This window comes from Antechinus flavipes, chromosome 4, assembly GCF_016432865.1.
Source record: "Antechinus flavipes isolate AdamAnt ecotype Samford, QLD, Australia chromosome 4, AdamAnt_v2, whole genome shotgun sequence".
Taxonomy (NCBI): domain Eukaryota; kingdom Metazoa; phylum Chordata; class Mammalia; order Dasyuromorphia; family Dasyuridae; genus Antechinus; species Antechinus flavipes.
This window is the reverse complement of record NC_067401.1, coordinates 10046240-10073338: the sequence shown is the minus strand read 5'-3', so window position 1 is coordinate 10073338 and position 27099 is coordinate 10046240. Positions and strand designations below refer to the sequence as shown.

At 44.9% G+C, this 27099-nt stretch overlaps 1 protein-coding gene across 1 annotated transcript in view; it reads left to right on the top strand.

The window, feature by feature from the left end:
- Positions 1-26415, top strand: part of PDE6D (phosphodiesterase 6D) — a 52167-nt gene extending 25752 nt beyond the window's left edge. Inside the window, exons 2-5 of the mRNA XM_051999599.1 lie at positions 23217-23305; positions 24141-24266; positions 24957-25062; positions 25865-26415. Of these exons, the coding sequence (XP_051855559.1) occupies positions 23217-23305; positions 24141-24266; positions 24957-25062; positions 25865-25946 (403 nt within the window). The 3' untranslated portion in view covers positions 25947-26415. The remainder of the gene's footprint in view (positions 1-23216; positions 23306-24140; positions 24267-24956; positions 25063-25864) is intronic.
- Positions 26416-27099: the final 684 nt, after the last annotated feature.

Genomic DNA, 27099 nt, shown 5'->3' with positions numbered 1-27099 from the left:
TAAGAGCTAGAAATTGATTTTTAACTCAGATTTACTTTTTTTGAGAACAGTTTAGTTTTTGGAGGCGTGTGCCCTGAAGCTCCCATTCCTTGCACTTCTGTGAGGCGTGGGCACAAGTGGGAGAATTGTGCAAACATGACGGGGAGGAGTTTGTTTCTGACCATGTAGATGGGATGTCTTGAGTCAAGGAAGGAAAGAATGGAACAGGTGGAGTTTGAGCCCTGAATTATTGGCAAAGGAGAATTGTGGCAGTCAGCAGCTCAGCTGATAAAGAGTTAATACACCCCAAGCCCAAGAGGTGGGACCCCAGCATCGCTCTGAGAGGCAGAAAGAGGCATGAGACACGGTGTCATGTCTAAGGAACAGCAAACAGCCAAGGATCTGGAAAGGAATAAAATGTAAGAAGATGGGAAAGGGAGGGAACTCGCAGCTTTAAATTGGATCTGGGAGATAAGAGGGAGCCATGGGAGTTCATTGATGAGTCCTCAAGCACTGCTCTGGGCTGCCATTTGAAACTAAGAAGTATCTTTTCTCTTGAGTTGTCTCTGTCTATCCTGATTCCAAACTCATCTGGAGAGGAGAGAGCCCTTGGTGAGGGCGAGCTGGAAACAGCACGCCCGATCAGAAGCTTCATGTTCATTTACCTGGCCTGATTTGCCTTCTTCCCCTTCCTTGAGTTCATTTGTTAAACTGTGCCTGCAGTGGAATATGTCCAATATTAGACCACAAAATTATTCTGTGGTTTTTGCCCTTTTTGGTTTAGCCTCAGCCGGATTAAATTATATCTTTCAATCATGTTTTTTTTTTTTTTAGTTTGAAGCAAATTTTCTTTAAAAAAAAAAAAAAAAAAAAAAAGACATACATAGTCTTAGATTTGGAACAGTTTAAAATATACTTTGTGTCCAGTAAATACTAAATTACAGCTAAAAATATGAAATCCCATGATAGTTTGTAAATCAAAAGGCTTAATGAAACATTCTAGCTTAGCACCTGTGTGATGGTGCCCGAAGGCCTGAACTTCCATTGTCTATAAAACGTGGACACTGGCCAGTCAGTCATGACCTCCGAGTTCCCGTCCGGTTGCTTTGAACTGATCCTCACATCTCAGTACTCACACACAAGCCTGCAAGTGAGGGAGGAGGCTCAGCATTAAGGCCTAGGAGGGTTCCAGAAGCCAATCATGCAGAGATGTTCCCATTAGTGGTGGGACTTTCTTAGCTCTTTTTGACCCTAAAGTAGTAGCCTGAGGAAACTCCTCAGAGATGCTTCTAGGTTGTTCCTCAGTAAGAGCCGGATTGCCGGATTAGGTGGGCATATTTTGAACATCATTATTATTCACAGCATTGTAAAATTCAGAGGGACTAGAAAAGTCCTTTAGAGGAACAGTATTTATTCAACATGTGAGGCCCGGTGATAAGCACTTTACAGTGATTATCTCACTTAGCCCAATCCCTGGGATCTCAAGCATACATTTCTGTCATAATTGTGTCACATGCTTATTATCTGTCCTCTAGATACCACTTCCAGTGTCTGGAGACTCCTTTCCAAGACAGCCTGTTCCACTTGGGGATTTAATGATTAGAAGGTCTTTCTTCTCATTCTACACTTTGCTTGATGGTTTTCCTTAAACTTTTACCTTAGTCTGATGATGATGTGAACATAAAAAACAATTTTTAAAAACATCTCTTGGAAATTGCCAAATTGAAGTTACCCGCTTTGCTTTGGAAAACGTTTCCCTATCGTTTGGATCTCTGGGTGCCTTGGGTTCCTATAGACTTCTACTGAAAATTCTGTACATGAACAGTTGGTTAACCTGTCTTGAAAAGCTGCTGATAAAACTTTGTTCCAAAAGTTTCCTTTAAAAAGAATTTGTATCTCTGTTTGGTTTTTAAAATACTGACAACAACTGACAAATACACAGTTGTGAGGTTTGACTTCACTGAGCTCTCTAGGGTACGTCATTGTGGCTCTCAAGGCTTACGCTTTTAATGTTTCCTTTGGGAAAAGTTGGCCTCTCAATACCAAGACGCCTGATTCTTGGTATCAAAAGCATGTCACTTATGATTCATTGTGTGAGTGAAGGGATACCATGATGAAAACTTGGTTTTGATTCTGGTTTTTGATGCTCATTTGATCTCAATCAGTTATAATTCTGATTCTGGGGACAACCTTCTAATTCTAACAGAATTTGACTTTTTTTTCTTATTTAATATTTTATTTTTTTCCAAATACATGTAGAAACAATTTCAGCATTCTTTTTCAGATTTTGAGTTCCAAATTCTCTCCTTCCTTCTCCTCCCCCTTCATTGAGAAGGCAAGCTATTTGACGCGTTTAATGCAAAACACATTTCCATGTAAGTCATTCTGTGAAAGAAAACACAGACTTAAAAAAATAAAGAAAATTTCTTTGATCTACATTCAGACTCTACCAGTTCTTTGGGGATGGGCAGCACCTTTCATCATAAGCCTTTCAGAATTGCCTTGGACTGTCGTATTTCTGAGAATATTTATGTTATTGTACATACAATTGTATATGACATGTACATACATGTACATAAAATATGTGTTGTACATGTAATATTGCTATTGTTGTATACAATATTCTCTTGGTTTTGCTCATTTCACTTTGCACCAGTTCATGTAAGTCTTTGCACGTTGGAGCATTCTGCTCATTTCCTAAGGCACAATAGGATTCCATCACAATCATATACAACGACTAGTTCAGCCATTCTTCAACTGATAGACATCCCTTATTTTCCATTTCTTTGCCACCACTAAAAGAGCTGCTATAAAAACTTTTGTACACGAGTATTTTTTTTTCTTTTTAATCTCTTTGGCATACAGACGCAGTCATGGTATTGCTTGGTCAAAGGGTATTATGCATGGTTTTATAGTCTTTGAGGTATAGCTCCTAATTGCTCTCAGAATGGTTGAATTAGTGTATAATTTCACCAATAGTACGTATAGTGTTTTAATTTTCCACATCCCCTCCAACATTTGTGATTTTCCTTTTCTGTCATATTAGCCAATCTGACAGATGTGAGGTAGTAGTAGCTTGGAGTTGTTTTAATGTGTATTTCTTTCATCATTCATGATTTAGAGCATTTTTAAATGACTATAGATAGCTTTGATTCCTGTGCCTAAAAACTGAATGTTCATATTCTTTCACCATTTATCAGTTGAGAAATGGCTCTTATTTAAATAAATTTGACTCCATTTTCTATGTGTTTAAGAAACGAAGTCTTTATAAGAGTTACAGTAATTTTTTAAAATAATTTCAGTATTAACAACTATGTTTTCCCCTCCATCCTTTTCTCCCCTGTTTATCTTACTCTCTCCTTTTACCATCTGTTCTCAAAAGTGTTTTTGCTTCTGCCTTACCCTCCCCCCTAAACTGTCTTCCTTTCTATCAGCTCTTCGTTCCCTCCTTTTCTTATCTCCTTCCCTTTCTACTTCCTTTCTTGTATGGTGACTTAGATTTCTATACGAGTGTGTTTATTATTCCCTTTTTGAGCCAATTCTGACGAGACTGTAAGGTTTATTGCGGGCTTGCTTTTTGAATGTCAAAAGGGAATAGGAGTCACTGGGGAAAGGGCAGGCAGGCTGTTTGGAGAATGATGCTCCAGCTAGTTCTGGGACATCGCTTCAGCTCTTTCTGAGGGGGCTCCTGGGAAAGAGAAAAAGCTGGAGCTGCCTCACTTGGGCTTCTCAGCTTTAAAAGGCAGCGATAAGAATTGTTCCAGAATCCAAAGTCAATTCCTAAACTCATTCTGCCATCTTTTATTTGGTATCTCTCTGCCAAGGAGCAGGAGAAAAAGAAATCTACACTGTCTTAAGAAGGGCTGGGTCACTCAAGCTGGAGACAAAGAACTAGACTGCGCCGAGTTAAATCACACAAAGGTAGCTGATAATGCAGAGTGCATCGTCACAATGTCCTACGTGATCACAGATGCAATAATAAAACCCGTAAATGGGACAGTTATCAAAAGGGGAATGGATCATGGAGGGAGGGGGAGGCCTAGAGCAGGCTTTACAAAGGAGGGGATTTGGAAGGAGTGGGGAAGCTGAAGAGAAGGGATGGGCCGGCATTGCAGAAGTGGAGGAAAGAGGAAGCTCAAATGGGGAAAAAGACAAGGGTGGGGAGACATTTGTCTGGAATGGACGGTCAAGGTAAGGAAGTGCAGATGAGGCAGAGAAGAGTTTGGAAGACTTTGAATGAAATGATCCTCTTCCACTTCTATCTCCCTTCCTCTGCCACTCATCCTTGGTCATTCTTTCTTTCCTGTGGCCCTGCCTCTGAGGGCTCTCCTCCAGAGCCCTCCCTTCTCATGCCCATCCCCACTAGCTGTGCTGCTGGGGACCAAGACTGTGGGCCCCCCTCCTGCTCTCCCTCTCCGTGCTGTCTGACTTGGGCCTCCATCATCCAGCTATAAAGTTCCCCATGCCCTCTTAGCTACCAAATCTGTCAGCCTTAATCCTCAATCTTGCTGATTTCTTTCCAGGCTTTGGTGCTGTTCTCCTTACCCACACTGGCATACAGGGTGGCCCAGGGCATAGACTGTGGCCCTTGAAGTCAGGAAGACCTGTTTGGATCCTACCTTAGTTTTGAGCCAGGTGACCCCGGCAAGTCATACAACCACTGTTTGCCTCAGTTTCCTTGTCTGTAAAGTTGGGATAATAATAGTCACAGGGTTATTCTGAGGATCAGATGAGTTAACATATGGAAAGCACTGTGCAGACCTGAAAGTGCTGTAGAAATGCTGGCGGCTGTTATCATTACCTCTATCTAGGTTTTTATGACCCTTCTCTCCTGGTTCTCTCCCCTTTCTGGCCGCTGCTCTGTGTCTCTTGCTGAATTTTATTGTCCCCCCCCTTATTTATTTCACTCTATAGGAATGAAGGGACCGTCTTGCTGCCTGTTGCTATGAGTTTCATTGTGATCTTGCCATGGCAAAAACCAAGGTGCAGGTTTTACAGGTAATCCAGCTAGAGGCAGCAGGAGGTGGTTGTCAGAGACCACAAAGCACTTCTCCATCTTGGAGTCGAAGACTGTGACAAGGCAGATCTGAGCTGATGTTTGCTGCTTATTATCTCGTGTCCCAGAGGGATCAGCCTTGCAACGATTGCTGTAGTGGCTCAGCGGATGCTCAGGTGAAGTGGCAAGGGAATCAACAGCTCACAGTGTGCACCGACAGGTAAGAAATGAGAGCTTTGGCTGCCAGCAAGAGGAGGGCTCCCTGCAGCCTGTCCTAGCAGGACCTTCCGTTGGCTTTCTTCTCGTTCCTTCCTTGTCCCTAATGGCTACGATAGAAGGCCCGGAGCAGATTCCAGAGGCCGTGTTGGTCTCAGCATCTCTTGTTCTGTCTCATGGATTTCTCTTTGCCTTGGCTTTTGGCCTGCGTTTCTAGGGGAGGGACAAAGCATCAGGTTAGACGTGCAGGGGAGATCCACATCCTCTGCTGTTGTTACAAGAAGCCAAAAGTAAATTGTGAGCTTTCCCTTGTGGCTTCTGACAGAAACGGTGAGTTCTGTCAGCTGAAAACAAGCAGACAAAAATCATTTCTGAAATTCTGCAGAAGCAAGTGCTTCCTGGGGTGTAACTGGAATTAGTGGTGCTTTTGGTTGTTCAGGGCTGACGGGAACTGGGAAACTATGGGCATTGCGAGTCAGTTTGGGCCTCATTGTATGGGTTCCTTGGACTATATTTCGGCTCTTAAAGCTGTCAGCTGAGAGGATGCTCACATTACAGAGATCGCTTCTTTGGCCTTTTTAGGAAACAAAGAGTGAAGTTAGATTATCGCTTATCAGGGATAGTGTTGTAGAAAACGACCCAAGCTCCAGGAGTAGTTGGTAGAAAGCCATGTTAAAAAGAGCATTTTAAAAATATTCAAATTCCTTTTGTGATACAGATATGGTACAAGCCAGGAAGGGCCAAAACAGAGAAAGAAAAGTATAGACCAGTTTCCCTAATGAATATTGATGCAAAAATCCAAAGAACTTATGACAAAACATGCTGCCTGTCTCTTAATAGAAAGGTGAAGGACTCAGAGTGAAGGCTGAAGCATGATTGTTTTGGGACATGGCCTCTAGTTGCCTCCCTTTCCTCCTCTGTAAAATGGGGATAATAATAGTAGCTATCTTCTAGGGTTATCGTGAGGATTAAATGAGATGGTAACAATGAAATGCATAGTACAGCCTGGTTATATAAATGTTTTTTAAAAAGTAAAAGAAAATTAGGAGTTTGTTTTCAGCAACGACCATTTATTACTTGAATTCAGATCTTCCTAACTCTAGGCTCAGTGCTCTATCCACTGAGCTATCTATGCTAATTGCTAGGCGGAAAAATAGTAACCTTCAAGGAACTTAACTTCATTCTTACTACATATAAAAGGAAGCTAGAAAGAGTGGGGGAGAGAGAGAAATAAATAGCCTCTGGGGGGCTTGGTGGACCAGAGTACAGCTTGGGAAGACTGAAACTTGATTAAACTGGGTACCTGCCTTAAATGGAAGGATGGGGAGGAACCATCCAATCAGAGGGAGAGGCCCCAGGCTGGAGGAGAGCCTTTTAATTGGTGAATTCTGGGCTGGAAGGAGCTCTGGGATAAGTAAGAAGTGGGGCTTGGGGCTGGTGGGACCTTTCTCTGAACACTGGCCTTTGAAATTGGCTCTTTTGAAGCTACATTTGTCTTGACTAAATAAGTTTGTACCAGGGACTTTATTTTTCTTTCTTTTTCAATTGGAGTGGGCAGAAATATGAGGGAGAGGAAGTTAATCTCCATTTGAAAGGGGGAAAAAAAAGAAATTTAATTTGAAAAGACAGTACTTGCACTAAGCTTCCTTAGGCCCTTGCCTCTGCAGCTCAGTTTTGTAGATGACACAGCTGAAGTCCAGAGGAAGCTGGAGTCAGAAAGAGCCTCCTGATCCAGCGTTCTTACAATTCTCCAAGTGGCAGGGGCCTTGTAGGACTCTCTCCAGGGCCAGCTCACTTTCTGTTGCCACTAAGAGTCAGGAGATGGGAGTTCTAGTCCTTTGACTTTAGGGAAGTCCTTTCCTGTTTCTGGGAATCGGTTCCTCTCTACAATGAGGGAGCTGGACTAGGGAATCCCCAAGGTGACTTGTAGCCCTAAAAATGTTTCTAGGTTAACTTGGTTTCAGAAAGACAGGAAAAAGTTCTGTGAATGTAATAAAGGAAGGGCAAACAAGGCCACTTCTTTATGGTCTTCCAGCAATGTCACAGTAGTCGTATTTTAGCTTGGGTGAGATCTATATCAGAAATCTGATTGCTGAGTTGGGTGTAAACTCCTAGTGTTAAGTTACCACCAGTTTCCCTTCCGTAGATTGAACTTCCCATAATAAACTCCCCTCTCCCCTGAATAACTGCTTGTGTGGATGTGTCTATATTTTAAAATATTCTAACATACAAAAATCCTAAGTTTATGACACTTTTAATTAGATAGCCATGCAATTTTTAGTCCCTTAATAATCCCCCCATCACTAGACACCTTAGCCTACCATTGCATGTTCTGGAGACCAGAGGATAAAGATCCCCATCACAAGAGGATTTTTCTCTTTTAAATCACTGGCAGGATATTTTGAAATAGTCAACTCCCCTGACGCATTTAAAATAATTGGAAAAACTTAATTTGTACCCATCACAACAGACATTTTATTTCTAATGTGATAGCAAGGAGACATTTTATCCAGGAGGTTTTTATACCAGGATGGAAAGGTTTTTGAGGATAGGCCCAGAGACCATTGGGGTAACGGTCATTTGAAGACCAATCTTAAGGAACTCCACAAGCCAGAGGAAGATACTTTTTTAAACCACAGCTTCTTACAAAGACAAGGCATCAAGAGAACTCATATCATGAGGCCATACATTCTGCCAGGCTGGACATAGAATTTTTGCCAAGAAAATCTGGTTTTGAAGTATGAAAATGAGCTGGACCTGGCGAGTTTATTTCCTTTAACTCTTAGAGCTTGGGAGAGCCTGGATCTAACTTTTTGATAGTTAAAAAAAATGTGCAAAGTACTATCAAATATGCATTCAGGTTATAAAAGAATAGAGAACTCTTATCTGAAGTCATTAAGGTTTAAATGGCTTAAATCCCGTCGTATAATCTAAAAGGGAGAGCCATGAACTGGTTTATTAATTCCCATAATATTGCCATTTGAAAAATGAATGCTGTTTTGCTACCCATACCTCTCTGTTCCACTTGGAAAAGTCTCCAATCTTCATTTTCCTAATATCATTCCTTTGTTTCACTGCCTTTATTTAGTCAAAGCTACTGTCCCACGGTATACTTACTGTCTCCAAGAGAAATTCAGTTTTCAGATTTTCCAAGTTTGCTTTTCTAATCTGAGTGCTGTGGAAAAAGAAATTTAAATCAGGAAGATTCTGCAGCATTATCTAGGATGGGAATTGGGTTCTGAAAAAGATGGTCATCGAATCAGAGTCACACGGTTCCTCAGAGGGCTTTATGCGGTCTAGCCTGCCATCTGTGTGATCTTAGGCAAGTCACTTAAGTTTCATTTTGTCCTTGGTTTTCTCATGGTATGCTCAAGGGTTTCTGAGGTCCTTCTAACTCCAAGCTATGATCCTCCCTTTCAAGATGAGCAAGCTGTTATCCAGGGAGGTGGGAGGGCTGAGACTTGAGCAGCACTGTGGTCCAGCCAGACCCAAATGGGGCCCCAGGGCTTCCTTGCCTCAGCTTGAGAAGGCTGAAACCTGACTAAACTGGGTACCTTCCTTAAATGGAGGGATGTGGAGGAACCATCCAGTCAGAGGGAGAGACCCCCGCCTTTTAATTGGTGAATTCTGGGCTGGAGAGAGCTTCTGGGATAAGTAAGAAGTGAGACCTGAGGCTGGCGGGACCTTCCTCTGAACACTGGCCTTTGAAATTGGCTCTTTTGAAGCTACATTTATCTTGACTATATAAGTTTGTACTTAGCTAGCTGAAGCCTTTCCATCCGGGTCTAAAAGCCTCCTGGATAAAATGTCTCCTTGCTAAGACATTAGAAATAAAATGTACCCACAGCAATGGTTCTCGTTTCTGAAATCGAACAGAACATGGAAACTTGGATGACCCACGTGAGCTCCCAAGATCCTTCGAGCAAGCTATATGCACCAGCACCTCAATACTAGAACACAGCTCTCAGTGGCTTCCTGTTGTCTGTAGGCTAAATTAGAATTAGAAACTTCCGGGCACCAAAAGTCTTTCAGCCAAACTGAAACCCGGAGGCAGTGAGGTTCTTCACAGCTCCTCTGTCCCTCTATGCCTTAGCTGGTTGTCTCCTGTGCCTGGGATCATGTTCCTTCCTAAGCTCAGTCTCTTCCCTTCAATTCCTTCACTTTGGGTGCCCTCCTCCTTCTGTCCCCTGCCTCTGTCAAGGGTTTTTAAATTATTTTTCTGCAGACATTCTATTTCCTCCCTTTAAACCTCTTAAACATGGAGAGTGTTTCCTTTTGTGCTTGGGTATCTCTAGATGCTTTTCACATATAGAATTGTGATTTTGGCTTTAGAGAATTCCCTAAGCCTGGGACTTGGAAGGCCTCAGGGCCTGCTTGAGGCATGGTAAGTGACTTGTGGGGAGTCCCAGCTTTGGCTTTGACTCTCTTCCTCACTTGAGAGCTTCAAGATTAAGTTCTTCATGTGCTCCAAAAGGGAAGATGATGTCTGGTTTTTGAGCCTTAGAATGTGTCGGGATTGAGGTGCGGAAGATGGTGCTGATGAGTTGGGGGGAAGGATGTTGAATTCAGCTGGGGGCTTATTAAGATATTTAGACATAAGATTTAGTAAATAAATGGAATTAGGGTATGAGTCAGGGGACAAAGAACAAAAAGCTGAAGCTAGAGCTTGAAGCTCCCAGACTGGGGAATTGGGGGATGGGGGGGTTGTAGCCACATTATATTCAGTCCATCATTGGTAACTCAATCAGATTATTCATAGAGTGGAATTTTAGAAGATGAGTCCAGAGGTTCTTAAGTTGAACTTTAAAAAAAAATTTAAAACTGTTGTTAAATATAATTAGTTTCCTCTATAATCCTGTGTATTTCATCTTATAATATTCTGAGGAGAAGTCCCTGGTTTGCCAAAGGGATCCAGAACTCCAGACCTAGATCATACCCATCCTTCTCAGAGAAGGAAGCTGAAGCCCAGAAAAACCCAGTCATTTTACTGAGGATTCACACCAGGCTAACTCTCTGGCCTCCCACGCTCATGTCCTTTTCCCCACAGCCTGCTGTACTGCCACAAAGGGCCTTAGGGACCAGAGCTGTGTTCCTCCTGGAGTCCCGAGAAAGCCCCAGGAAATGTTCTCTCTGTTTTGTTGAATGACAGAAATCTGGGCTCAATCCCCACTGTGGTCTCTGGTGGCCCAGAACACAGCAAGGGTCCTTCTGGAAACCGTGTCATTTTTGCCAGGAAGGTTTAAACAAGAACTACAGGGGCTGTTCTTTTTGAAAGATGGATGGGTCCCTGAAGTCCCTTCCAAGCTGGGAATTCTGGGATTTTGTGAATGCAATCAGTTGTTCATTAAATAACATATTTACTCAGCCCAGTATGTGTGTGTGTGTGTGTGTGTGTGTATGGGGGGGGGGGGGATGGTTCAGATCAGGAAGACCAAGATGGCCACATCAAACGGCTTTGTGTCCCTTCACTTCAATAGGCCTCAACTGTAAAATGTACAGTCCCTTCAACTGTAAAATGGGATTCCCCCAGAGTTGTGAGGATTCAAAAAAAGTAATATTTGTGTGGTGATTGATGCTTTAAAGTAAGGATTTGATGGTTTTAAACTGCTTCTTTGCAGTCCTAATTTGTGCTTTTGCTTTTACAGAGCTTTTGGAGATTGACAGTGGTTCCCACAAATGCTTAGCATGAGGTCTAAAAGTTTAGAATAACCTTCCCCTGGAGTAAAATGGATTTGGAGATTTTTGAGAGCAGATTGAAACCGAAACCCATTTTGCACACCCACGGAGCTGTCACATGTAGAATAGGCTTTGGCTGCTGGGGCACGGGGAGGCCCTTAGCGGAGGCTCTTTCCTCAAGCAGCAGGCCCTTGTGCTCTCGGCTCCCCAAAGTGGGCTGCTCTGACCCTCCCTCTCTTCTCTTCCTGTCCCCAGGTAATTAGCACTCGTTTGGCAGTTTTCTTGCAGCACATCTATTGACATCACCTCCAGCATCACGAGCCAGCCTGGCAGTACAGGAAACTGTTTCAGAAACCATATTGTACGCTAGCTAGGGGCGACTTCCTTCCTGTTTTATTCTTGTCTTTGTCATAGAACATTTTCTGTTCCTGAGAGTTCAGCAGGGACTTTTTGGTGACTGTTTCCTATTGTGAATGGATGCTAGAGACTTAGTTCAAAGAAAACTTTTAGTCGTCCTGTTTCTGTTTCTGTGGGAGAGGAAAACATGTAGACTGGAAGGCCATGTCACTTGACATTGGGTGACAAGGCGACAGAGATATTCCCTAGGCCAGACTGAAAGAGTTTCATTGCTGGCACTGCCATGGAGAATTAAACAGGGTGTAAAAAGTTGGGGAAATCAGATTTTCAACTTTAGGATGAGGGAAAAGGAAATCAGTTTGACATTAAATAATGGAAGAGGAGTCTTCTACTGCATAAATAGCTTAGAGAAGATTCAGAAGTTGAGGCAATCTTCTAACTATTCAGATTTTGCAAATGTTTAATATTCTTCACCTTCTGCTAAAGCCCTTCTAGCAAGGAAGCAAGCCTGGGTGAATGTCAGAGGTAGGCCTGTGGAGCGCGAGCTCTGGTGTGTTCTTCCAAGCTTTGAACTGCCCCAGTGATGAACTCAGTGCGCCTTTTGTCCAGGGACCAGCCTTGCAGATTCAGCGCTGGCTGCAGTGATGAATTCTTCTGCCATAGCAACCCTCCCAGACCGTCGACAGAATTTTGTGTGGCCTGTGCTGCTGGAAGAAGTGCCCACAATAAGCAGACTATACATCCATAGAGCCAAGAAACAATGGATTGCAGAGGGGAAGAGACTGAAGGAAAGGGGAATGGGTTAGGAAGCAATTATCCCAGTGGAGGTGAGAGATAGTGAGAAGGAGGGCTACAAAAATAGGGTTGTATTGGATGTGGACTTTTAAGATGAGAGAATCAAGGAACGTGAGATCCTTGAAGTAACCCATCAATGTTTACCTTTGATTCTACCATTTTTGGTTTTTTTTAGTCTCTTTCAATAGCAGCCATGTAATTGCAAAAGAATATGTGGGTCTTCCCACCCTTTAGAATCGAAGTTTAACGACCCTGCTGGGTAGAGGATTTCTGTGCTCCTGATGCACAAAAAGAATTATTTGGCTTTAGGAACGATCGGGCTGATGCCCAAGTGCCTCTGATGGGCGCAGTGAGCGAGAGGAACTCTGACCTGGCCAGCTCTTCCCTCCATTGTCAGGCATCATTTAGTCAGTTGTGCATCTGCCCTGTGCGCGGTGTCATGGCAAGCTTTTCAAGGGCAGGATTTTGTTTACGTGGTGAGACAACACATGCAAAAAGGCAAGTAGCAAGGAACGGTACAAAACAGCGCACAACCAAACAACCGCTGGGGACTGGCAGTGGGGGGGAGCTTGGAAGAGGCTTCCCTCCCAGTGAGAATGATGTTTGAACTAAGCCTCCAGCCTTAGCAAATATTATCTAAGCACCTGCTACGCGCAGTGCACCGTGCCTGTGACTGGGGAAAATCCTTGTCCTCGAGGAGCAAGAATTAGTTATCTAGATTGAGAGAAGACCTAACACAAATAGCTTATAAATTAAAATGAGTGGATAGAGGTGACTGGAGAGACTGAGGAGTTTATCTGATTGAAGGGGGGTGGGGGTGGCGGCCTTTGATAGAAGAACAAAAATAGGGTGGAAATGAAGGGCTAGGCTGGAAATGGCCTGTGCCCAAAAGTTTACCAAAGAAAACAGGACAAGATTCAGGAGCCCGAGTGCAGAGGGCTATTGCCCTTCTTATCCAGAAATATGTGAAATAAAACCAAAAAAGGAGTTTGGAGACAGATGATGGGAAACCTAGATTGCCGGGCTAAGGAGCCCACATTTTATTCAGTAGGCAGTAAAGGGGCATCAGAGGCTTTTAGGGGAAGGAGTGAAATGAGTAATTCTGTTATTTTGTCAGTGGAGTGAAGAACGGATTAGAGAGGGCAAAAATGGAGTCAGACCAGTTAGGAGGCTGTGTCCATAACCAAGGCCGGAGCTAACGTGAGGATAAAAGGGGAGGGAAATTGCAGAGGTGGAAATACCTTGACAACAGAGTGTATCTGAAATGAGTGGGAAGAATCGCTAACTGGCATTTCTGCCTGGGAGATGCCATCAACAGATGTTTCTTATTAGCGGCACAGCTTTTATTGCAGAAAATGCCATCATCCATTTGCATCCCCTTGACTTTAATGATGAGCATTCGTTCAAGTGATTATTAACAATTTGTGTTTCAAAGAGATTTTCAACAAAGATGAATGGAGAGAATTTAAAAAATAGTAAAGAAAAAGTAAGACAATCTCTGGTGACCATTTGTTCATTTCAGCTTTTACTTTGAGTCTCGCTTTGGGCTGAGATTCATGGCCCAAGGATCAGCAGTAAGATGTGATGTGACCAATGCAAAAAAAAAAAAAAATGGGGGAGGGCGGCTTGGAAGCTAGAGAAGTGAATGATGTTCAGAGAATATGCTCAACCCCTCATTATTTAAATTTAGGGGTAAGTGTTAGTACAGACCCTGCATGCAGCCAGATTTGGGGTGATCAGGCCATAGCCTAGACTTGATTTTGGAGGGATGACAAAAAAGCTACTATGAGGTCAACAATACTCATAAATAAAAATGTCTTTCAATGAATTTATATTTTGGAAATTAGCTCTTATAGCTAAAAAATAATCTATATGTGAGATGGTTTTTTTAGTCTACAGAATTGTGCTTATTTATGTATTTGTGAGTGGATATCCACAGGGAACTACTGAACTCATTTATTTGTATTTAAATAATGATTTCTGTGTTCTCCTTTTAACTTCAAAAGAAGCTGAGTTGAACTTTTTTTTTGTTTCCTAGAAGAATTTTCTATTTTTCTCACAAAGAGCAAAATTTCCTCATTTAAAAAAAAAAAAAAAGATGTCTTTCCTCCCCCACTCACCCTCACCTTAGTGAGTCTCATCGGCTCCCTCTGAGCTCTGGGATCAGATAGAAACCCTCGGTTTGTCATTGGCAATTTTTTTCCCTCAGGCCCCTTGTTGCCTTTCCAGTCCACTCTTGTCCACAGCTTTGGTAACGTTGCCACTCTGGCTCACTTACTGTTGGGCAGATGACGTTCAGGGCTCCTCCTCCCACCTCTAGGCCTTTGCACTAGTTATCCCCATGCCTGGAATGCATTTTCTTTTCACTTGCCTCATAGAAACTGGTTTCCTTCCTCATTCAGCTCCAGGCCCTGTTTCTATAGAAAGCTTTTCCTGCTCCTTCTCCAGGACTTTGTATTTATTCGGTATCTGGTCCCTGGGTGCATCTTGTCTGATGTTTTTTGAGTTGATGTCCTTAAGGGAGGGTGCCCTTCTGCTCAGGGCTTTGTATCCTACCCCTTGGCCTAGTGATTGCATAGAGTGGGCAGGTGATTGTTTACATTTGCAGAATGATAGAGTCTTCATTTCCTTTTTCTCTCCAATGGAGGGCCCACCTTACTCCTCAACTGCCCCATTGGTAGCTTGCACTCCTGGTCTTCAGAGCAGGCACTTTGTAACGCCCGGGGATCCCTCAAGGTGCAGGAGCTTTCCCAGAAGCTTTTTCTCACGTCTTTTCCTTCAAGGAGCTGGTGCTACTTCTTACCTTCTGCTTGTCACCATCATCTCACCGATTATCTTGATATAGTTTATTTCCTGCTTCCCTATTTGATCACCTCCTTCCGCTCGTACAATGGATTCTAATCTGAAATCTCTTGCTAGTTCTTGCCAGTGTTTCTTTCCTTGCAGCGCATAAACTATTAATTTCACTTTTGATTTGTTATTACTATCACTTTAAATAATACATTATTTTTGATGATGGAAATTTGTAGTTCTTCGTGGCTACTGCATCCCAAATGAGCGACTCCCTAGGAAAATCTCCCCTTCTGTAGAAAAAGAAACTTTAGGAGAGGCAAGCTGCTTTCAAACACAAGGAAGCTTTTAATTACAATAAGACTTTGCTGACCAAGGAGGTAGTGTTTCTAAATAGTCTTCCGGCCCTCCCTCCCATCCTCTCCAACCTAATCCTCCTGGATTGAAGGTTACTTGACCTTTTAAATCTTAAACCAGATTCTTTTTCTTACCAGAAATTGCAGTGGTAGAACTAGAAAGAAAAAAAACAGAATAAGTCATTGAAGCAGGCAGAGAAAATTCTTGCCTTTCCCTTGCATCATTCCTAATCCAGTATTTTTCATTCTCCTAGGACTAGTCATCATGATTGTTTTATACCCTTCACTGTAATCATTTTTATGCCCTGCATCTGGCTCCTGGTAAGCACTAGGTAAATGTTAGTTGTCATTATTATCATTTCCCTTTGGTTGTTTGTCTGAATCGACATCTTTAGCCTTCTGAAGTCTATTCCATGTTGTTGTAATGATGTCGTGGGAGCTTTAGATCCACCACAAAGAGCTCTGGCCTTCTGATTTCCTGACATGGGGGGTGAGAGGAAGGGTCTTGTTTCACTGACCACTCCCTGCCTCCTGAATTTGAAGGAAGCAACCAAAGAATAGGCTTTATTGAGTCAGGGAGAGGTGCCCATCAGTTGGAAAATGGCTGAATAAGTGATGGTCTATGGATGTTATGGAACATTATTGTTCTGTAAGAAATGACCAGCAGGATGATTTCAGAGAGGCCTGGAAAGTCTTATATGAACTGACACTCAGTGAAGTGAGCAGAGCCAATAGTACATAGCAATAATATTTGTGTGATGATCAACTGTGATGGAGGTGGCTCTTTTCAGCAATGAAGTGATTCAAGGCAATTCCAAATGACTTGAGATGGAAAGCGCTATCCACATCTGGAGAGAGAACTATGGGAACTGAATGTGGATCAAAGCACACTATTTTTACCTTTTTTTTTATTGTTATTTGTTTACTTGGGTTTTTCCCTCCTTGTGTTACTTTCCTTTTCATATGATGTGTGTGTGTGTGTGTGTGTGTGTGTGTGTGTGTGTGTGTGTACAGCATGAGCAATATGGAAATATGTTTAGAAGAATTGCACATATTTAACCTATATTGGATTGCTTCCTGTCTTGGGGAAAGGGGAAGAGAGGAAGAACATTTCGGAACTCAAAATTTTACAAAAAAATGGATGTTGAAAACTATCTTTGCAAGTATTTACAAAAATCAAATACTATAAAAAAACAAATGCATAAAAGACAAAAAAAAAATGAAGATTTGGGAAACAGGAGGAAGAAAAGGGTGAAGTATCTGAAGAGACCTATAAGGATGCATAAGGAGCTCATTCACATTCAGATTTTTTTTTAAAGAAATGTTCTGGAGATGGAAATAAGGACAAGTAACAAGGTGAATACCTGAGCAGAGCACAACATGTAACCATAACGTCCCAGTGGCTGAGCCTCTGAAGGAGCTGAGCCTGGTGCAGGCCTCCCACCCAGAGGTCTTCTTAGTTCTCCTAAGAGAAGGAAGGAGAATCAGAGAAGGAAAGACAAATACCATGTTGAGGAGAGGAGGATAGTGTTAACTGGAAAAAGAGAAAACAAAGGAATTCATTCTTATTTGTTTCTATCTTCACTGCCAAGGAGAATGATCTTTGCACTGGAAATGGCAGAATTAAAATGACTAACAGGGAACTGATACCCAAGCTAAGTGAGGAGATGAGAGAGAGCACCTATTTGCCTTTAACGAATTCAGGTCACCTGGCCTAGGTGAGTTCGTGCTTGGATATTAACAGAACTGGCAACCAAGCGACACAGGAGAGGCACTGTGGGCCTGGGCAAGTGTGAATGTCAGTACAGGGAAGAGAACAGAATCTGCAAATTCTAGGCCAGTGAACTTCAGTACCTGGGAAAATCCTAGCATGGATTGTTGAAGAAAGGCACAATGCCTGGCTAAAAGAGTCAGGTCCTACCTGAAGAGCAGCATGACCCTTTTTAAATAGGAGAGATTAGGGGAGTGGCAAGCATGTTTCCATTATCTAATACTATTCTCATGGAAGAGATAGAGGGATGGCGGACAACCATACAAATAAATGCATTTGGAACCGTTTGAGCAGCTAAAGTCAAAGGATAGTTAATTGTTTGGGACCGTCTCCAGTGGTATCCCTTAGGGATCTTTGCTTGCCCTTGCCAGTTCACATTTTTATCAATGGCTTGAATAAAGGTACAGTTGGCACGTCTACCGAATTTGTAGTTGACAGACCTGGGAGTGATGGTTCATATGTTGCTTGGCAGAGATGTGGTCCAAAAAGAAGGAATCTTGGGAGGCTGGGGCACCAACCTGAATTTAATAAGTGAAGTTTAACAGAAATTAACATCTGAACTTGAGTTGCAAGAATTAACACAAATGTGGGATGAAAGAGACGTAAATAGAAGGCCGTTTGAAAAGAATCTGTTGGTCTTGGTAATCTGTAAAGCTGGTGACTCACCATGATATGGCTAATGCCTTTGAGCTGCCTTGAGTGGCAGAGGTTCCAAGAATGAGGAGATCTAATCTCTCTGTACTCCCTCTTAGTCAGACTTCCTCTGGAGTGCCAGCTTCAGAATGTCATTGATAAGCTAGAGGGCATCCAGAAGAATGTCAGCAGGATGGTGGGAAATCTCGGAGGTCATATCGTGATGATTGGTTTGAAAAAAGTGAACGTATGTAACAAAGTGAAGATTCAGGGATCGGTATGTGAAGGGCAGTCGTGGAAAACCGAGGTCAGATTCATTTTTATTCTCTTTTATTCTCAGAACCAGGGACAGTGATAGAAACTGGGGAGAAATGAATTTAGGTTTGATGTCAAGAAAAACATTTAAACAATTCCAGCTGTCCCCAGATGAAATGGGGTGGCTATAATGGTTCTCCCAGGTCTCCAAGCAGAGAGGGAAGGATGTGTCGATGGGAGTTTCTTTCTGATGTAAGCCAAACTAGATGGCTCATTGAACTCTAAAATTCAGTGATTCTGTGGTAAAATCACTGCTCTCAATGAGTTCAAGTCACTAGGGTGAATTTCTAGTTCAAGATGATGAAAACTTGAGAATGGTTTGCCGAGCAGTATTGGTCAGCTCTGAAGAGGTACTAGAGTAGCCGTGATGCACAAGATAATATGGGCAAATGGCCTGATCTCCAAAAGGGGGAAGAAAGTGGATTCTGTTTGTTGAATTAAAGATGATAGACTGACAAGTTTGATATTAACACCAAGAAAAAGTTGAGAACAGATTTTTAAGTGGGGCACCGTTCAGAAATGGAACCGACAATCACTGGATGGCAGCGTCAGTTCATTAAGATCAAGTGATCCCAGGTTAATCCCAGTTATGCCTTCTAACCCTAGCAGCTGTAATGCTCAAAGTAATTCCCTAGCAAGGCATTTGTCAAGTCCTCCATAATACCTATTTGTGGGTAAGCCAAAGATCTGGAGGCTAAATTCTAACACCAGTTAGGTAAATTTAGCCAAACGTTAGACCCAGACAGGGTTCTTTAATGAATCATTGTTGACCTGGCTGGTTTTAGTTTGGTTTTGCTTTACAGCAGGCTTCTCTTTTGTTAGAAAAGTAGTCGGACATGCACTAAGTTTAATGGCCGTTCCTCTGAGGACTCCCAGCTCCCCCTCGCCGGCGTCTTCTGTCTTAGCTTGGCCTTGGCTCAGTGAACTTCCCATGTTTGCTGCGGCATTCTGACTTTGCGGTGACATTTCCTGGCTTTGATTTCATGTCACCCTTCAGGATGCTGGCCTCTTGCTCTAACTCTCCAGCCTTAACTGTTCCTTTGTCCTTCAAATCTCTGTTTCTTATCTCTCCTGGTATTGACTGCCAGTGACTCTCCACTGTTAACTCTTGACTGACCACAGCCTTGGGACTAGGTGGGACAGTGTGAACAAAGAACTAGGAGTGTTAAGATGGCCAGAGCTTTAGGAAGAGAGCCACATGAGGAGAGACCCTGGTCAGCAGGCTTTTTTGTGTCTGGTACTAGGTGAGGAGGGCCTGTACCTAGTTGGTTTCAGGGCTAGAGGAGAGAGGCAGATTAAGGGGGTGTTACAAAGGGAGAAAGAACAAGCCCGGGCAGCAGATTGGCTGTGACTAAGACCCTCACCCCAACTTTCCCAGATTCTGTCTGAACTGGGCCGAACACCATTTTCACCCCAGTGAGACTGACCTTTCTTGAAGCTTTCCCCAGTCTATCTTGAGCTGGAGAGTGGATTCATTCCCTTGGCATTGGGGGTGACATGCAGATTTCCAGCCTGGGTCACTGGGAAGATGATGGGATCTTCCCAGTAATAAAGAAGCAAGGAAGAACACAAGGTTTGGGGGAGAAGGATAATGAATGAGATCAGTTTTGAACATGTAGAGTCTATAATGTCTACAGCACATCCTTTTTGAGATGTCTGAAAAACAGTTAGAGGAACAAAGGACAGGAGAGAGCTTAGGGCTGCACAAAGCAGAACCAAGAATTTATTCCTGGGAACCATTGAGATGACTAAGTGAAATAAGTAGTGGAAAGGAGAACCGAGTGTCTGGGAAAGAGCCTTGGGAAATCCCAGTGTTAGCAGGTGTGATCCAAATGAACATCATCCAGAGAGACAGAACAGTGGCCAGACAGGTGGGAGAACCAGAATAAGGTGCCTCATGGAAGCCTGGGGAGATGAAGGCGACTGAAAGTGCCCAACACTTCAGCAAGCCGAGAATGAGACCCAAATGGGGGCCGTCCAGTGAGTTGTTGGTTGAGATCACTGGTAACTTGAGAGAGAGCAAAATGTCGAGAATAGAAGCCAGACTGTAGTTAAATAGAGTGGGAGGGAGCGTGTAGATGGCCTTCCTTCCTTGGCTTAGCCACAAAAGAGGGGACAGGTGTAGAACTGTGGGAGGAGGATTGGATGGATCCAGGTGAGGTGGGGTGGAAGAGAAGGGAGACTGGAGCATCTTTGTGGGCCGTAGGGAAGCAGCCAGGAGTCCGGTCGTGATTGGGGATTCCAGAAGGAAAGTCAAGTTCTGTTTGTATCTTCTGAGCTTGACATCAGAAGCCTCTGGTTGGTTGTTTTCCATCCATTTGTAGATGTTACTGCCTGAAGGGACATGTGAAGCTTAGCTAGGAGAGAAAGAATCAAAAAGAGACTTAACAGACTTAGGGACCCCAGGGCTGCTAGTTAAGAAAATAGTAGTGGAAAATAAGTTTGATATTTTTTAACTTTCATAAAAAATGTAGGAGTGACAGGCTCCTGGCCAGGAATGAAGTACTTGACAGATATGTGTGCTTAGAGCTTTGCAATTCCAGAAGAAAAGGACTTCAAGCAGAAAAGGGAGAAAATTGCCATGTCTGTCCACTGAGATGCTAAATAAAGTATAGAATGAAGAATAAAAATAGACCCTTAGCAATTTGCAGAAAGGAGATAAGAAATCCTGTGACTTTAGATGTGCATTTACAGGGCTTATGTGGCAATTAGGCGCAAGCAAGACAAATTGGAGATTGAAATACAGGTCAGTAACTTTATCTGGTGTCGAGATGTTGTAGGGGAGTGACTGTGAGCCGTGACTCTGGAAAGATAGACCTCATTCTAAAGAATGAGGGGTGGGGAAGATCAGCAGAGGCAGAAAGAGCTGTCATTGAAGGGTTCGCCATAGATTTCCAGAATAGTCTTGGGACAGATCACAGCATGACTCAGCTGGCCTTGAGTTGTGATCGATTTTCTCAGCATTTGCTGCTGTTTTCGTCTCTGTCCACACCAGAACAACTAATACTGTCTTGAATTGCTTTGATGACAGTGTTCCCCTCCAGAAAAATGGAAGAAACAAAGAGAAATTCTCCTCCTATTCAGTCTTGCTAGCTCAGAGGAACTTGTTGCTGGGAGTTAGACGCTAGGAATATATTGTAGCAACCCCTGTCCTTGAGCTTACTTTCCATCAGGAAGACACTGTGTACATACATGTTTACAACATGTACACAGAATAAACATAGGGAGCTTTGGTTGGGTGACCTGTGATTTCCTGAGTGCGGGGCGCTCTCAGGGAGGACTTCCTGCCACTGTTGTAGATCAGCACCTTCTCTACACCCTGACCTCAAGCTCTGTGGGTTTAATAACTTGCTAGCATGGGTCAGCATTGACGCTGCCAGAATAAATAAACAATAAATCAAGGAATTTGCCTTGGTTTTAATTTTTGAGGCAAAACATTAGCAGCTAGGTGGTTCAGGAAAGGGGAGAAGGGAACAAGCATTTATTAAGCACCTTCTATGTGCCAGGCACTGTGTTAAACCCTTTAGAAAGATTTCATATAGACAGTGAAGGCAAAGATGTGAAGCTTTTTAGATGAAGTGGATCTATGACTAATCAGCCATAAGGAACAGTGAATGAAAATGTTCTAATTAGGAAAGATTCCTCACAGTGCCTGGCACATAGTAGGCACTCAATAAATGTTTATCGATGGGTTGATTTTCTTTTACAGCTATAACTCTTGCCTTTGTCAAGTCTTCCTTTGGATTTGCTGATACTCCTTCTATCCCTTGTCAACATCAAGCATCCTGAGATTTTCCTGATGCTATTCTTACAGAACTGTGCCAGGCTTTTGTAGTCTTCCTTTGGTTTTCCTACCATTGCTTTCATCCACTAGACATGTCTGTCTTACATCCAAGTTAATGGTTGAATTCCCTGTACAGCCACATCTCTCTCCAGATAATTCTCTTTGTGTTTCTTCATTCACTTATTTTCTTTATGAAATCTCAGGATTTCATTGTGGAGAACTTTTACTACTGGGCAGATTTAACCTACAGAATTTTAGGCCTTGGGATCCTACTTGTTTTTCTTCTGAACTGTTTTTAAAAATCTCTAGTAACTGTGCTCATTTTTTTCTCCTTCTTTGTCATTTAAAATGGGAGTGACCGATCAGTTTTTCTTAAGATTCTCGTTTTTTCTACCCAGCAGCCTCGTTCAGCTTTGCAGTTCTTCCACTTGTTGCTTCCTCCATCTTTTTTGAGATAATAATGCCATTAAGGCAAGACAAGAATTTGTGGACTGCCCTGTTTTTGATAGAGGAAGAACTCCAAAAGAAGCCTAGATAACATCGACATTGTCTATCCCCGGCATCATTGGCAGTGTGAATCCCAAGCATTTTCACCCTTAAAATCCTAAGAAAAGATCAGACGTCTTTAAAAATAGACAACATTTTAAAAATTGTTTGTCAATCAACAAAAATTTATGTTTTTTCAACTCCCTCACCACTAGAGAAAAAGAAAAGAAAGACAAAATCCCTGTAGGAAACATACATGGTGAATCAAAACAGATTCTCCCTTTGGCTGTGTCCTAAGGCCACCACCTCTCTGACAGGGGCGGGGGAGACTGCTTCATTGTCAGGATGGCGGCCTTCTGCCCGAGGACAACTGGGCGAGGGTAAAGGACCCTGTCCAAAAGTCTTAGGGCAGATCTGAGTAACTGCACTAAGGCTTGTAGGTCATTGTGGATAAAGATTACTTGAAGGAGCCTGAAGAAGGAGAAGCCTTGGGAAGGGGAGTCTCGGGTATATATTGACTTTATGTGTGATTTTAGTGACTGAACTTGCTTCTGAAGAAGAGATAGGAGAATGTACTTCCCTCCTTCTTTGCACACCTGTGACGGGATCAGTGTAGAGAACTCCTCCTGCCTGAGATCTCTTCTACAAAAGTGCCCAAAGGGATGGGGAGGGTGAGGTCCCAGCCGGGGGGCTTGAGTCGGGCCGGCTCTCTCCACATAGACCACATTTGACTTCTTCTCGCGTACATTTTGCTTGTTGTATTTTTCATTTAATCATTTTACTTTGTCATTATTCCTGAGTTTAGTTGCTCCAGAGTTGGCCGCCATCTCTGGATCTCCTGAAGTCTTGCGTTCCATGGCTGTCAGATCCATCTCTAGGTCTCTGCTATATCATTCAGTTTTTTTTCTCTAGAACTCCCTTCACAATTGAATCTGCCATCACGGGACCCTAACGGGTTGATTAACTAATGGAAAAGTAGCCAGTAATGAACTCAGCAATCGCAGACCCAAAAAGCCCGGCGGGAGATCAGTGCTTTGTTTTTCCTTAATCTTCTTCGATCAGAAATTGGATGAACCTTCGGGATGCTGAGACAGGGAAGATCCTTTGGCAGGGAACAGAAGATCTGTCTGTCCCTGGTGTGGAGCATGAAGGTAATTTCAAACTCTTGTGTCTGGGCCCAGTGTAACAAAGCCTGATGGGGAAGGCCAGATTGGGGGAATCCGAGCTTCTGGTCGGTGTAGGGTTGGCTCATAGAAACCTCCCCGTTTAGATCTGCTGCTTCTGAAGGTCACCCTCTGCCCTTTCTCCTTCTTCCTCTGCTCTCGTCCCCTCCCATCCCACCGACCCCCCACAGGAAAACCCTTTCACTTGTCGTGGTTGTCCGTGACATTCCACGCGTTCGAATACTTACCCAAGTCTGGAGACCAGGAGTTTTCAGCCTCTTCCATAGGGATCTGACGTTCAGTCAGCAGGTCTTTATTAAGTACTTACTGTATGCCAGGAATTGTACTGAGGTCCAGGAATGCAAAGGAAGGCAAAAACAGTCCCTGCCCTCCAGGAGCATACGTCCTACAGGGAGGGTGGGAGAGAGTAAGGGATGTGTGTGTGTGAGGGCGATCCTCAGCAGGCCCGTCCCTCCCGGGAAGGCTCGACAGCCTCAGCCAGAGGCCAGCGCAACAGCTCCTGCACCAAACCTCTGGAAGTTGCCTTTGCAAAGGTCCTTGCTTTTCTCCCAAGAAGAAGGTGGGGGTTGTGGTGCATATTGGAAGCCCAAGTGACTCTTGGTGGAGTGAAGCCCCAGCCTCCGGGCCGCTGTCCTGTGCAGAACGGTCAGCTTCGGGAAGCCTCGGGGCCGGGAGCCCGATGCCTCGTTGGGGAGTCAGGCAGCTGTGCACAGAGGAGCCCAGCCATAGGGCCAGAGGGGCCGGGCTAATGCCCCATGTTGTCGTGAGTGACTCGGACCACGTTCTCATGTTCTCGTTTCAGCCCGTGTGCCCAAGAAAATCCTCAAGTGTAAGGCAGTGTCTCGGGAGTTGAATTTTTCTTCAGCAGAGCAGATGGAAAAATTCCGCTTGGAACAAAAAGTTTATTTTAAGGGGCAGTGCCTAGAAGGTATTTCACATTGGCTGGCTTGTGGGGGAAAGGGTGGGCCCCGGGAACCGGAGCAGTTTATGGGGGCGGTGGGCCGGTGGGGGGGGGCCCCGGAGCCCCAGCTCGACCCTCAGCTGCCCCTTCTGACGTTAAAGTCGCTTCTCCTTTCTGGGTCAGTTTTCTCTCATGTAAAATGGGGGATTTGGCCTGAATAACTCTTCGGGCCCCTTCCAGCCCCAGGGCTGTGAGCCTGCTTTGGTCAGACAAGGTCTGGGGGGCTCTTTGTGGCAGAATCTGCACACAGAATGAGGGAGCCGCACCAAGGTTAATGAAAGTCCTTGTGATGGGATCGGGTACTCGGGACGTCCTGTCCGCTCCTCCTTCCCTCCCTCCCTCCCAAAAGAAAATTGCCAGAACAAACCCAGAACTTTGAGACCATCAAGCAAAAAGGGCTCTCGACACCATGGGCCCGCTCATCTTTCCCTGGCACTTGTCACCAAAGCAATATTTAATTCTTAATGATTGAAGAGGACGTTTTCAATAGGGTGCAGCGTCTGTATTCTCTGAGCGGGTCTAAAATACAGGAAGCAGGGACGTTACCCACTGCTGGGGGCCGTCAGCCTCGCAGCGCCCACTCTGCGTCTGTAACCGGGGCGGGGAGGGGGGTCGTCCCCGCCCACTGCTCACCCCGGCTTCTCCTTCCTCCTCCAGAGTGGTTCTTCGAATTCGGCTTCGTGATTCCTAATTCCACAAACACCTGGCAGTCCTTGATAGAGGCAGCGCCAGAGTCCCAGATGATGCCAGCAAACGTCTTAACGTGAGTGGGCAGAAAGGGGAGCCTGGGTCGCGGGGTGAGAGACCGGCCGAGGCCCGAGGACCGTCAGACTTACTTTTTAGGTGGCCAAAAGCTCGGTGTTCCTTCCTTGACCATAATTTGGATTTTTCTGAGCCTCAGTCACCCCACCTGGGCCTGTGGCAGATTCTCACAAAGCCCTTGCTGAGTTCTACAGCGTTTACAGACTTGGGCTTGATACTGGGGATGGTCACCGGCGCCGGCCGGCCCGTTGTTCAAAGACCCGGAGGAAGGTTTCTTTCTCTGTCAGAGTGGCTGCCATTCAGCCAGCTGAGCCAATAGGGGAGGTCAGATAATCCCCCAAGAATAAGCCTTGGCAAATTCCCTGTTGGGTCCTAAGGAGTCTGGGAAATCGTTTTTAAAATTCTTCCCAGTCCATTGTACTTTAAGACCCAGTTTGCACCAATATTTCACCAACACCCCAGGAGCAGGCATTATTCCTCTGGATAATGAAGGTGTAGAACAGCTTGATACTGCCCAGAAATCCATCTCCCCCTCCCCCCCACACACTCTCTATTACAGTTTAAAATGGTGCAAAGACTTAGGACCGAGTGGATCCATGTGTGTACGTGTGTGTGCGCCTGGGGGCAGCCCCTCCTGCCCCTGCCTGGGGGCAGCCACAGGCACACGTTACCATCCTCTGGCCAGCCAGCTTTTCGGCCTGCGGCCAGCATGGCTCCCCCATCCGGTGAGGAACGTGTCCGCCCGTGGCCCGGCCTGGCCGCCCCCTAACTCCCACTCTCTCCTCTCCCTCTTGTTCTCACAGTGGGAATGTGATCATAGAGACCAAGTTCTTTGATGACGACCTCCTCGTCAGCACATCCAGAGTGAGACTTTTCTACGTGTGAGGGGGGCGGTATTTCCAGGATTGGGGTTTGGGGTTTGGGTTTTTTGGGGTGGGGGGAGGGAAGGGAGCTGTTTTACTTTCCTCCCCGCCCCTTTTTCAGCCCCACCATCTTTAACTCCCCCTGGCAGTCCCCGAGCGACCGGCTCTGTGGAGGCGCCAGGCGGGGTCTCCCTCCTGCGATGAGCCTCCCCCGACCAGCCCAAAGCCCCCCACCCCAGAGCAGGACGAGGAGGGGAGCGGAGAGCCTGACCGGGGCCGCCTCGTCAGTGCCATCCTCCCACTCCCCTCCGCCCCGCGGGCGCCACCCCCATCTTGGCCCCTGCTTTGGGATAGAGCTCATTTTCCAGCCCTCCGTTTAGTTCCATGGTTTCATATGTCTTCATACACTTGTAAAATACATAGACTGTGATATTATTACGTAATGTAATTAAAACCAACTTATGAATTAAAACATTCCTCTAGTCCTCAGACGCCGGTGTTTCCTCTCTGCTTTTCCCCATCTGGCAGCCGGGGGTGGGGTGGGGGGGCGGGAGGGCCTGGGGGAGAGCGGATTCAGCAGCTAGGGAGGCCCAGGAAGGGAGGATACCTGGACGCGGGGAGGGCCGGACGGTGGGGAAGGAGTGAGGGGGCCTGATGGAGCAGAGGCCACGAGGGAGGGACCAGGCCGAGGCGCTGCTCTTAGGTAGAACCGCAGGCAACAAGGACGGGGCCGTAGGAGGGGCTGCGAAGATTTTTGGATGAGCCCCCTCAGAATCTGAAAGGGAGTCCATAAGTGAAGGACAGAAGGGATGGTTTAGGGCTCTCTCTGAGCATGGCGGAGACTGCGTTCAAGGGGGCGCTGGAGCCGGCTCCTCGGCGACACAAGCAGCCATCGAGGATCCGGCGCCAGTTGGCTGGGCTGGACTTAGCCAAGGAAGCCAAAAACGCTGCCGTAACCTCAAAGTGTGTCCCGAGCATGTGTCTTTTTTCTGGGGAGGCCAGGGCTAAATGTGCCAGCACTCCCTGCCTCCGGTGGAGGCTCCCTGGCCACAACAAGTCGGGGACGCCAGAAGGACGGGGGATTGCCGGAAGCTAGTGAGGGCACTGCCCACAGAGCCAGCATGGAGGCCGCCAGGTTGCACGGGGAGGGAGAGGGACGAAGTTATGTGAAATTA